We start from the raw sequence: 12276 nt of genomic DNA on the forward strand, positions 1-12276 counted from the left end.
AACAACAATTATCTTAAATAATTTCAGACACATGATCAAGACTTTCTGGATCCCAGGGAATCTGTGCATATGTGTTTCTCTACACAATTCATCATAGAAGGTTCTGGGATGAAAACAACTGTTCTTTACAAAAATAACAGGAAATATGGATCATGTTGTATGCAATTCCACAAAATCTGAACTTCAGAGAGAAACTTATAAAAACATTCTCCATGTGTACTTATAGTGTGAACTTAAAATTCTTTCAGCTTCTTCAGGCTGTCTCTCCAAAACCTAATAAATCTCTATATGCCATTCTTATTGTACAGATGCAACAAACAGATCAGCAAAAACATCTTCATCTCTACTTGAAAGCTGGTTTTACATGACATCCCTAAAACAAAGTATGCTACAAACACAGCCAATTTTAAAATTAATGATAAAAATCAATAATCTTCAGTCTAATAGCCTAAAAAGTGAATGTACTTACTCAGGGAAATTGAATTAAGTGCTAGTTTATTGTAGAGTCTTTTAAAAAAATGCTGCATAGTTTCATGACAGAATTAATGCATGTGGGCTATGTGAGTTTTTCCTTTTAGAAAATAGATAAAAGATTAAAAACTTTATGGTGAAAGTGTGTCTCAGATATGGTGTCTGTGTCTCAGATACAGGATGGCACAGAGAAAAACTGTCTTGAAACAGGTCACCTGTGAGGAATTTAATTATTGAAGTAAATTGCCCTTATTATTAAATGATTGCACTGCCACTAGAAGAGGATTTGCAGCGTTGCAGCAGGAGGGCACTCACACCCTAAAAGGGGCAGGGAAGAAGATGGAACATGACTGCACCTTGTACACTTCCTCCTGTACACATAACATCCATCAACACCTGACAGCACCAGGGCATACACTAGCTACCTCTTCCACGTCATACCAATCCTGACACTTAGGTGAATTTGGTTTGAATTACACAGTGTTAACAATGATCATTCCAACAGCTTTTCCTGTGTAAACAGGAGGTCGACCTGAGAGATCAAAAAGGACTCAAAACATCTTTCACAAACTAGAAATGCTCATTCCAATGGGTCAAGTATTAACATAATTTTAGCTGGTTTAGACAAATTTTGTAGTCCATTTGACAGAGAGTTTCTTTAGTGAGAGGTATGTAAGCCTAACTACTATTATGTAGATACTTGGCCTGAAATACTGAAACAGAACTTCATGGAAAAAAACCCAACCAAATACATAATCAAAATCTACTGAGAGAAAAAAAACCCCCAATAACACAACCAAGAGAATATTGGAGCAGACACCTTAATCCCCAAACTCTTCAGCTAAAGGCAACTGCAATAAGCAATAGCTCTTCACAGTAGAGCAAGCCTATGAAGGGAAGGTCACTAGAAATATCAACAGCTTTTCCAGATGTTTATTTCCTTTCTTATTGCTTTCCAAAGACTGTGTACTGGAGCCCCAACAGCAGTTTCAAGTGTGATCAGCCCTCTCAGGTGCACTGGGAGGGCTGAAAGCAATCACAGAAGAAAATGTAGCGTGAAAGGCACATCTCTAAAACAGTTTCCCTTGTGGAACATGGCTTATGGCAAAACTCCCTTCTGAACATCTCATCTCTTCCACAAGTAAACACATATTTTGATTCCACAGGCTTTTTAAAATGCAAATATATACAGTATTTCTAATACCATATAGTTGATTTTATCACAAAGATTAGAAAACTGTAAAAGCCTTTCCTCCAGTAATTCACCCTTGTGATGAGATGTGACAGACTATCTTTCAGCATGACTTATTTGAAGAATCAAGTATTGGCATTAGCATGAATCTAAAAATGCTTTATCCAACCCTGCATCTAACTCCGATCAAAAAGGCTTTTGACAGGTTTTATGGGACTACATATTCCCGATTTTATTACAAGCACTAAAAAGCCCAGCTTGTACAATTTAGACTGACTTATTTCCTATTTCTCAAGGTTGTTTTCATAGAAAGACAAGACTTTGTTTTTTGAACTTAGCAGTACTTATGCCTGAATAATTAAATATTTGCAAAGCGTGGCCACATACGCATCAGGAAGAAAACAGCGGAGGAGAGCAAAGATATTGCTGAAAATTACTCTTACTACACCAGAGCTGGGGGAAGCTTTCAGCCCTGCACCTTGCCAAGTGCTCACCTGAGGGTGTACAAGATCTTGCCATCATTCCAAATGCGGAGGAGCTGGTTGGGGGTGGTGATCCAGTGGGCCTCTGCTGTCTTTGAGTTACGAAATATCGTGTCTGGGATCCAGATCAAGCCAACCATGTTGCTGTTCAGAGTCAGTATCTTCATGGTGCTGTTGAAACGAAGACGGCTGTCTGTCCACGTCTGGGCAAAAAATATATCAATTTGATATTCCTGCAAGAAAGCATGATACATCAATTGAAATCAGTTCCACATTTCACACTATTTGGTGTTTGATTAAGTCTGTTCTGGTGTAGATCAACAGGGTATGTTCTGGCCAATAGAGCTATGTTTTCTTTTTCTACTGCCTTAGGAATATTTTTTTTTCCATTTCTTTTCACCCTTTTATTTTTATATCTAGCTGCCTAATGAAACATGCTAAACATCTCACTTCCATTAGTCCTGTGCCATAACAATTTCAGCATTAGCACATTCTTTTTCATTGTCTCTGAAAAGTCACAGCTAAAAGGTATAATTTACAGAGACTTCTTTGTCATAGAACCGGTAAGAGACATGAAAGATGAACAGGACCAACAGACATAAGCCAGAGAATAGTAAATTCCCCTGATTATAGCAATGCTTTTTAGGGAAGAGGTTGTGTAAATGCAATAAAATAATTTGCTACCAATTATTCAGCCACACTTTCTCAGGCCACATTGCAGTAGAGTGAAAAGGCAGGCATGTGCTCCTTTACAGACCCTGATTCTAAGAGCTGAACACTCATCCCTGAATATGCTAATACCTTAATTTACATGAAATTTGTCCTTCCATTTACTCCATGTTTTACTGTTCTGTTCCTGTAGGTAAGCCATCATAGTACATATAAATGCAGAAATTAAAGTACACATGGACAGACAAAATTATACAGATGAACATATAAACACCATGGTTTATACACTTAAGCCCCATGGAAGAAATTGTATTTTAATTTTGTATTTGAGTTGTGAATTCAAGCCACCGGAGGCTGGAAAAGGTCATGCTACATTTGCTTGTGTTCCTCTTCCTCTGTTCAAAGACTGAAAAATGAATAATGGACTGCTCTATTTTTGAACCTCAGGGAAACATCCGAGTCCATCATGCAACACCCTCCCAATACCACAGGGCTGGCTGTGACAGGGATGATGTTTGATGATGTGGCACAAAGTGCGTGCTCTACAGCAGGGGCTAATACAGGGCTTGGGAACAATCCAAAGGAAAACATCTCTCTAGGACCCCTGGTAGATGCACTCCTGGTATATCTGAACAAAGGGTAATTAATTAGGGCTATATGTAAAGTCTGAATTTGCTTTTATTTAACTTCTTTCTGCCTATTGTTTCAATACAGTAGTATTGGGTTTATTCTTTATAGACATTATATTTTTCTATATAGTGAGTAGAGCTTGCAGTCTGAATTGAGGACAGTGTCTTTGCTAAGAGCCCCCTGTTTCTCCTGTGCTATTACATTATTGGCAGGCCACCCCTTCAAAGCTGATGCTGTAACACCAGGAAATCCAATTCACTGGCACTGTAATCCAAGTCCAAAACACACTCTGGGCCTCACATCTCTAGATGATAAATGATCAAAAGGTGCATAAGTGGTGCTAGCAGGTATCCAAACACCAGGTAGTAGATCACCTCAGGAATTAAAGCTAGCCACCAAAGGCAATAAGGACCATTTTCCTTCATAGCTTATCTCACTACTATTTCTCATTGTATTATTAGCTTTAGTTTTGCAGGGAAGATGACAGATTTGAATCTGAAGAGACTTTTCTTTCAAATGGATGACATCCCCACAGATCTGAAGCATGTAATGTAATGTACACAGTGTACCTCTGTTATTCAGAAAGAACATCCTTAATGTACCAGGTTTTAGATGTCAGAGCACTGATGTTCTTCCTTTAAGTCAACTGCATTTTAGCCTTTGAAAGTCTAATGACAAGTATCTGGCACATTCAGCTTCTGTAGAAGGGAATATGCCAGACATGTCTATGGGTTTCTCCAAATGCTGAGTGAGTAGAGTTGCTTTTCCTAGCCCACATGTGAGAATCTGTATTTATAGAACCAAAGCCCATTTGTATACAGCTGGCTAATGACAGTGCTGTCTTTTCACAGCGTAAGTTTTTGCATGATATTCACATTTGAGCTTATTTTATATGAATGCTTCATTTTGACTAAATTTAGGAGTAACCATAATTCATTTCTAGTATATCATGCATATTTAATGATTTTTAGGATTTAAGGTACTCAGGATTTCTACCCTGCCAAAAGAAAGGAAAGACCCTCCTGAGCTGCTTAATACATTCCTATGAGAAGGTACTGCAGCTACATCTGAGCAAAGTGGGCCCCAGGAGCAGTGTAAATGTAACATTGTGGTTTCTATTGCAGTAAACCACTCTGGCTAAATGGATTACATCAGCCTAGAAACAGGGTCATGCTAATACCACTGCCCAACTCCCGTTTTGCATCTTTGTTATTTATTGCTGCCACCAATGATCATTATTCAAAATACCTGTAGAATGGGCCACTCCATTTGCCTTAATGAAAAAATTTCAACTCAAATTAAACAGTTCCCAGATCTTCTGGAGTTAATTAGTTCTGAAAAAAACCTTCATTTTTTCTTTTGGCAAACTGAGATGATAAAAAATGAAGCAGCATTTTTAAAAGAAAAGTCACTAAAGTTGGTTGAAGTTAGTTGCATTGAATTTTTAAACACTTTAACCCCATTCAAAACAAAAAAAAAAGTATTTAAAGTCCTCAGTCAGAATGTAAAAACTACAAAACCAAAATTTTTCCAGGAAAAATAACCACACATTTCCATTTAATATCTGAATTGAGATGCTCACCATTAATCCCTTTTAAAAGTGAATGTTATATCAGTACATCCCTTCCATTAATCTTTGGAATTTCTTTAGTCTTTAACTAAGCAAATAAGTCACTTTTGAAGCTGGCACTCAGTTCTCCATTTCTGATGGTTCCAAGTCTATGCATATTTCAGAAAATTACCTCTGTCTTCACTGACAACAGATACTCCATTCCCAGTGAAGGCAACAGCTCCCATATGCTGTTTTGCACAGAGCTGGTACACTGATCTCCAGCACACAGCATCCAACAAGATACTGCCAGAAGAAAGGTGTCTATGTTGGTTTTACAGACAGGTCAATATCATATGATAAAAGAAAGTAATACTCTTCATTTTCTGGCTAACATCTGCCATTTTAGATCTTCACAAAACACAGTGATTGCACTTTGAGAGTTCAGGGCAGTACATAGGTTTCAGTGACGTGATGCCTCACATGAAACAACATCCTAGGACTCTTAACAATATTCTTCATGTTGGAATTGGAACATTATTATTCCAAGAAAAATTGGAACATTATTAACAAAATTACTACACTGTAGAACAGTGTAGTAATTTTGTTAATAATGTTCCAATTTTTCTTTTCCCATTTTTTTTTCCTGGCAGCAGCTATTGACTGCTACACTGAACACAGGAAGAAGTGAAAACCAGCAACATTTAAACAAGATTTCTTCCCAGCAGCAAAAAAGGTAAAACACATTCTACATGAAATACTGAGGTCATGTACAGAAAAGTGTTCTGTCACAAAGTTTTCTTGTCTTAATAGCACGTCGTTTGCCATGCTACCTAAACAGACCCAAGGTTTTCCTACTTTTACCACATATTCACACAGTGCCTGCATGCATTCATTTCAGAGCAGCCAAACTTTGAAAAATCCATTCATTTCCCACTAAAACTTAATCAGTTTATTTGTATTTTGTTTGATTGTATGAAAATATAAAGCCTCATTTCAGGCAGCTACAGTTTACCTTTGTGTGAAATGTCTTTTTTTTTTCTTTATTACTCCCCAATGTTACATAGCAAATTATGACCAAAGAATTTCTCATGGGTACTTTTTTTTGCAAATTAACCTTTAATGAACATATTATTTTATAAATTTCATCATAAAGAGACAGATTGTTCTACTTGCAAGACTTCTCTTTGCAAGAAGCACTCAGTATCGTCTTAAAATTTTAAGGGACATTTTGTCACAGAAAAAACTCTGTATCACCTCCTATGAGGTTATCATTGAAAATGGGATTGTAAATTGACACCTGACAATGCTCACATAGCTTCCAAAAGTAACTCTTAAAACCAAGAAAGCATATTAGGGCTTTTTTACCTGTACAGTATGCAAGTAATTGTCCCATGTAGAACATTTTTTCCCATTCAAATTTTATAAATTCTTTAAATCTGTAACATTGGCTGAGAGCAATGACTGAATGAGATGAGGAAAATTAGATGGTATTTTCCTGTTCTATGGTTCTGTAGAGAACAAGAAATTAAAGAAAATTTTACCTACTTAATTTTCACTGATTTGTGGACAGAAGCTATAACCCAGATTTAGCAACAGTATTACTTGAAAATAGCTGCAGATAGTCAAAGTTCCAACTACTTGATTTCAGCTTTATTTTTTTTTAACATGTCCAAATATTCCTAATGTGGTTTCATTAGTACTTTGAAAATAATCAAGAGTCAGCACTGAATTATTTGCCCTTCAGCTGTGTAGGAATGATTAATGATTGTGAACACCTTGAAAATGCCATTGTCTCAGTCATCTGTAGTCACAGAGAAAAACGCATTCTTTTCACCCAAGCCTCCAATTGTTTTCTCAGTCAAAAGAGTAGCTAACCTGCTGTTGGTAATACATGGAGCTTTCCTCCTATCACAATGTCTCCTTTTAATTCTGAAAAATATGATGTAATAGGCTGTCACAGTCAGGTAATGGATGCGAATGACTACAGATAAATAGTGTGGTATTCCTTTGTTGCTTCTGCTGCAGCCTTCTCATTTTTTCTGCATTTTCAAACTTCCTCACAACAACAATGCCAAGAATCCTGTCCTTGGAAAAAATGCAAGAATTTCTTGTATGATATGTTTCAGGTTTGTACTACTGCCTACTAGACTCCTTTCGTGGGTTTTTTTTGGTTTTTTGTTTCATTTTAGAACCTGCACCTTGATTGGTGATAGAGTGAGACTGTAAATCATTAAAGCTGCTACTGGCATTTGTGTGAGGCTGGTAATCAACTGAAAATAGCTACATAATTAGGGTCCAGTTTATATTACAATAATTCTGTGCCCTCCTACACCCCTTGTATAACACGCCAGCACGCCACAAACATTGTCTGTAGAAGCTTGGAACTACTCTAATAAAACTGTGTAAGGGATAAAATCTCCTTTAGCTACCAAAAGGCTGGGCTTCACTGAAGTGGGAAATCCCATTTGTAAGTCTAAAACTGTTCTGGAAATAAATAATTAACTTTGCTGTTATATTTCAGCCTAAACCATTCAGTAAGAAGTATGCTTAAAAAATGAATAATGGTTGAGCCTGTTATGTACAAAATGTCATAGAAATGTTAAGTATTATGTTTTAAAAGGGAACATGGGAAGGGGCTGTTCAGGGAAACAGGAGAGACATGGGAGCAAACCTCTAAAGACTGGGAGTCTCCCCCTTATTGCACACAGCCCCAGACCACAGGTGAACACACCCAGGAACGTTCTTTCTTTATGCCCCTGTCATGCTTGGCTTAGAAGCACAAAGAGAAGGGTTTGAGATATTGTGTTTTCATAGAAAATGTCCCAAATACTAAAGCAATGCTCATGATGTCTGTTTATTTATTCTGCAATCTGATGCACTTGAGAACATTAAAAGTGAGTAATCTCTAGGAGTTCGAAGGTGATTTTCAGTAAAAGCGTATTTTTTCCAGCCCAGCTCACCACTAAAAGAAAAGTTCAATGACTGATTCACCTGCCTGTTTAGTTGTGCGACAAATGAGTGAAAGAGGAAATGCTCCCTGAAATATGGAATGAGTGGTTCCCTCTTCCTGAACCAGTACATTCACATGTCTGATATCAAAACACTGAGAGTAATTCTCTTGAGCACAGGCCACCTTCAGCTTCCCTGATTTATTGCATTTTACCCTGGGCTAGAATGAGGAGAGAATTGTCCTTGGTCCATCTTATGAACAGACTTTTGGTAATTTGAAGAGGTACCTTGATCATACCTATTTTTGGTATTGATGGAAATAAGTAGTTCCACAGCAGCTGCCACACGATGTGTGCTGATTATTGATCAGATTGCACGCTGTATAGATTGTGAAAAGTCAGGAACTATGGTGATCTCAGGAGACCTCTAGAAGGCTTAAAATGTTAAGCTTTAATGTAAACCTTAATAGTACTGCTTGACAGCTTTTGCTTGGGTTTGCACCCTGTGTGCAACCTGCATTTTAATTTCAGGAGCTGGTTAAAACCTCTAAGATATCCTGCGGAAAGGAACTGAAAGTTCTACCAATGGAAACCTACATTCTCTTTTTTTGGAAATAGTGCAGAAAGAAATAAATTATATTTGCTGTAGAAAACACAGTAAAATAGTGCAGTTCATATGCAGTGTACCTTCAAAACTATTGCGGTATCAAGACCAACACAAGCCTTCTGTGAAGACAATAATTCTCACACAGGTCCTGAAAGTTTGCCTTGCTTTCAAGCAGAGCTTGGGATGAGTGGAGTAGCACCATTAGAGCTGCCTGTAACTTTTTCTGAAGTATCTCTGCCAAGCTGGAGCTTTGTGTTTCCAAAGGCTGCCCAGGAGTTAATGGGGACTTATTTACTTCACACAATATACACCACTGGGTTTGTTGCCTAACAGACAGCATAGCAGGAATCACCTTCCCATTCCCCACCAGTTTGCTTTATTTCCACTCTCTGTGCTCCTGTTCCCTTTCCAGATCCTAATTCCTAATAGCCTCTATTGAGAGTGGAAGAGTGGGCAACACATTCCCACTTTTGGATTTTTTCTCTTCTTAATCTGAATTTATCTTTCTCATCAGTGACAAGGCTTTACCTCCAAAAGACAGTCAAAAGAAAGAGATTAAAGATTAGTTTTACAGTAGTAGTAAAATATATAAGTTTGAAAACTTTCCAAACTGTTTTATGTATAGAAAGGCTTTCAATAACTTGGTCCCTTTTTTTTGAGAATTTGCTTTGGTACTTTCATACTGTTACAAGCATCACGGTCCCATGGGCAAAATACAGTGGAAGAAGCAAATTCAGAATTGAGATTGTCTTTACGAATATAAGGGCTATTCTAATTAGCAACATCAAAATATTTCAGCAAGCAGCACCAATCATCTCCATAGCTGAATGCTTTGAGTTAAAAAAAAAAAAGCTGTTCTCATCACTGACTCAGTAGGAATGTTGGAGCAAGGAGGATGGAAGCTCACCTTCTTCACTGCAGTGTTGCCTCCTGCCTGCTTCAGAAAGTTATTTCACTGATGATTTTCTGCTATTATAAAGAGGGAGAGACCTCTAACTTCACACAAGAAACAAAGTATGCAAATATCATATAGCACTTCCTTTCTCTGAGAAAACATTTGTCAGTCTCCCTCTGCCTATTTTGGCTCTTTGGAGGCTAGCTTTAGCCCTTCTGCATTCCAGATAACTTCTTCCATTCAGTTACAGGAAGAGCTGGAGATTTTTGGCTTGGCCCATCCCCTGACATCTCTTCACTCCACATTGATGGATTATCTCTTCTGCTTCAATCAGTCATTTCACAGTCAGAAACACAGCATGAAATTAGAAATATTGCATTTCAGAAAATCAGCTGTAGCCCTGTTCTCTCCCCTTTTGGTGCAAGACTTCTTAAATATTGCCACTTCCCATTTCTTTTTGGAGCCTTCTGTTGGCTTCTGCTGCTATTAAAGCATTCCCAAAGACATCCTGATTGCTATGATCATGCCACAACTGCATTTCCACAGCCTCTTCTCTTGGTGTGTCAGGGTTCATGTCCTGTTGCAGACTGTGCCTAATGAGAAGGTTTGCCTTTGATGAGACATAACTGTATAAGCTTAAAATTGGTCTGCTTTAGAAAAGAGGTGTCCAAAGCATGCAAAGAACTGCAGGGGATGCACATGGCAGCATGCAGATTTTTCATCTCTGTTACCTGGTGAGCACTGTTACTCCAAATGCTAATCAGAGTAGTCCTTCCTAAGAAGATTGCTGCTGGAAGGAACAATGTTTTCTGGGATTGACAGAGAAAGTACAGTGCTCATTCTGACCTGCAATTTAAAGCTTTACTACTAAGACAGAAGTCGGGAGGGAGGGAGAGAGACTAAAAATGCATAACTGAAGAAACCAAGGTTGTTAACTTCAGAATTTAGTAGTATAAATGCACAAGGACAAGCTTAACTCTTGTGGAAATAGTAAAGAAATAAAAATTAATAATCCCTGATCAGAAGAAACAAAGAAAGAGAAAATTAAGAGACTGTGAATATATGTTAATGGCTGTACCTATCAATGTCTCCTAAGAATGCTTGATATCTGAAAAATTTATAAAATTATAAAGGTACTCAATAGTATTTACATATTACAATAGAAGATTTACTGACTTTATAAACATAGATTTGGAGGCATTACCTTATTCAAAACAGAAGCTAAACTATACTGTTCATAAAAAATAAATGCATTCTCAAAGACTGCACACAAAGCCACAAAAAGATTTTATGTTCATAGTCTCTGTATGAGTCTATGTATGAAACAGATATTTTAACTGGAAAGAGTGCCTTTTAACCTAAGAAGTGAAAGAATATTTTGAAATGTCTTTTATGCCATCAGGAACGTAGGAAACGAGAGGTTACCATGATGTTTTCACACTTACTGTCACTCTTAGCAGAAGAACAGTTGTAAGGGAATGGGAGACAGGGCAGACATTCAGAGTAGAGGGTCAGGTACAGTGATGGTCCCACACACAATTCTGAGCCAGAGAAAAGATGGTAAGGAACACTTTTTAAGGAGGCAGAGGGGAAGATCAGGTAGGTAAAAGTCCTGTTCTAGCTGCTCCCCTCCAGAGGCACTTTCAGGTAACCCCTAAGGCCATTTTATACCTTAGGAACCCAAATGCTACTCTACTACAGAGCCCAAGTGTCCCAGAAAGTTGCACTCTTACACCACCATGGTTGGGAAACAAAAATTACAACCTCTTTTTCTTAGAAGCTCAGATATTGAGGGCATTCATGTCTTCTCCAAGATGCAGGAAAGCTACATCTCACCTGGGATATTTCACCATCTCATGCATCACTGAACACTTTCAAGGGTCAAAATACATAAATACATACAATCCTGCATTTGCTCAAAACAAACACTAACTCACTGATTGGATCCCCACAATTGAATAAAGAGAGACTGCACGCATAGCTCAAGTACCACACATCCAGTCATTCAATTTACTGTCAGCTGAATTCCTTGCACTGTTACTCCCAAGGCAAATGTGGCACAGAGGCAGCTAAAACTAAAAAAATGTAGACATACACCAGTTGGTGCCACTAAGTCTTGGGGACAAGTATTGGTCCCTGGATATCTTTGATTTAGCAGAATAGACAAATCCAGGCCACAAAGTCTGAATTTATTATAACATAAATAGGATCCAAAAGAAGAGTTTAAAATTCTGGATGACAGAAATCAGGGAAATAAATGAAGCCACGGTGAGCAGGGGAGTTATATCCTATATCCACAGGATGTGAATAGGTGTTACTCTAATTAAGCAAAATGATGCACAAAAAAGCCAACTGTGCACAAAGCAGTAGAAAAAAGCTCATCTGTAAAAGCCCTAATTTGCATATGAGGAAAATGCAAATGTTTAACTGCTCTAAAAATAAGATGAGTGTTTTGCCACGTAGGCACAAGGGGATGGTCTGTAACGAGTCTGTATACAAACCTTACTTGCTCTTGGCCTCCAAAGGAGCCAGGGCAGCCCTGCACCCTGTGAACTGCTGGCTCAGGTGAAACCAGAGCCTTCTCTGCTTCTGCTCTACTGGGAGCACACTTTGAGGGGAGGCTGAGATTTCATGTTCGAAACATAGAGCCCATAAGACTGGGCTGGCTGCCCCAGCAGGCTGAGCCTAGCCTTATCACATTTCCGAGCCTAAGAGCACTCCAGATCACAGCCCACCTCCTCAAAGGAAAACACAGCAGGTAAATGTGTGCATGCTTCACCTAGGCTTCATAACAGAAGCAAAGGGGCTTTTTCATAGGATAAGTATCTGG

At 38.2% G+C, this 12276-nt stretch overlaps 1 protein-coding gene across 2 annotated transcripts in view; it reads right to left on the bottom strand.

Moving 5' to 3' along the window:
* The window catches only part of GABRG3 (gamma-aminobutyric acid type A receptor subunit gamma3), a 297671-nt gene that overhangs the window by 142764 nt on the left and 142631 nt on the right, over nucleotides 1-12276 (bottom strand). For both annotated transcript variants that reach the window (XM_074535749.1, XM_074535750.1), the window contains one exon: nucleotides 2158-2378. In XM_074535749.1, coding sequence (XP_074391850.1) covers nucleotides 2158-2378 — 221 coding nt within the window. The remainder of the gene's footprint in view (nucleotides 1-2157; nucleotides 2379-12276) is intronic.

Source organism: Zonotrichia albicollis, chromosome 2 (genome assembly GCF_047830755.1).
Source record: "Zonotrichia albicollis isolate bZonAlb1 chromosome 2, bZonAlb1.hap1, whole genome shotgun sequence".
Taxonomy (NCBI): Eukaryota; Metazoa; Chordata; class Aves; order Passeriformes; family Passerellidae; genus Zonotrichia; species Zonotrichia albicollis.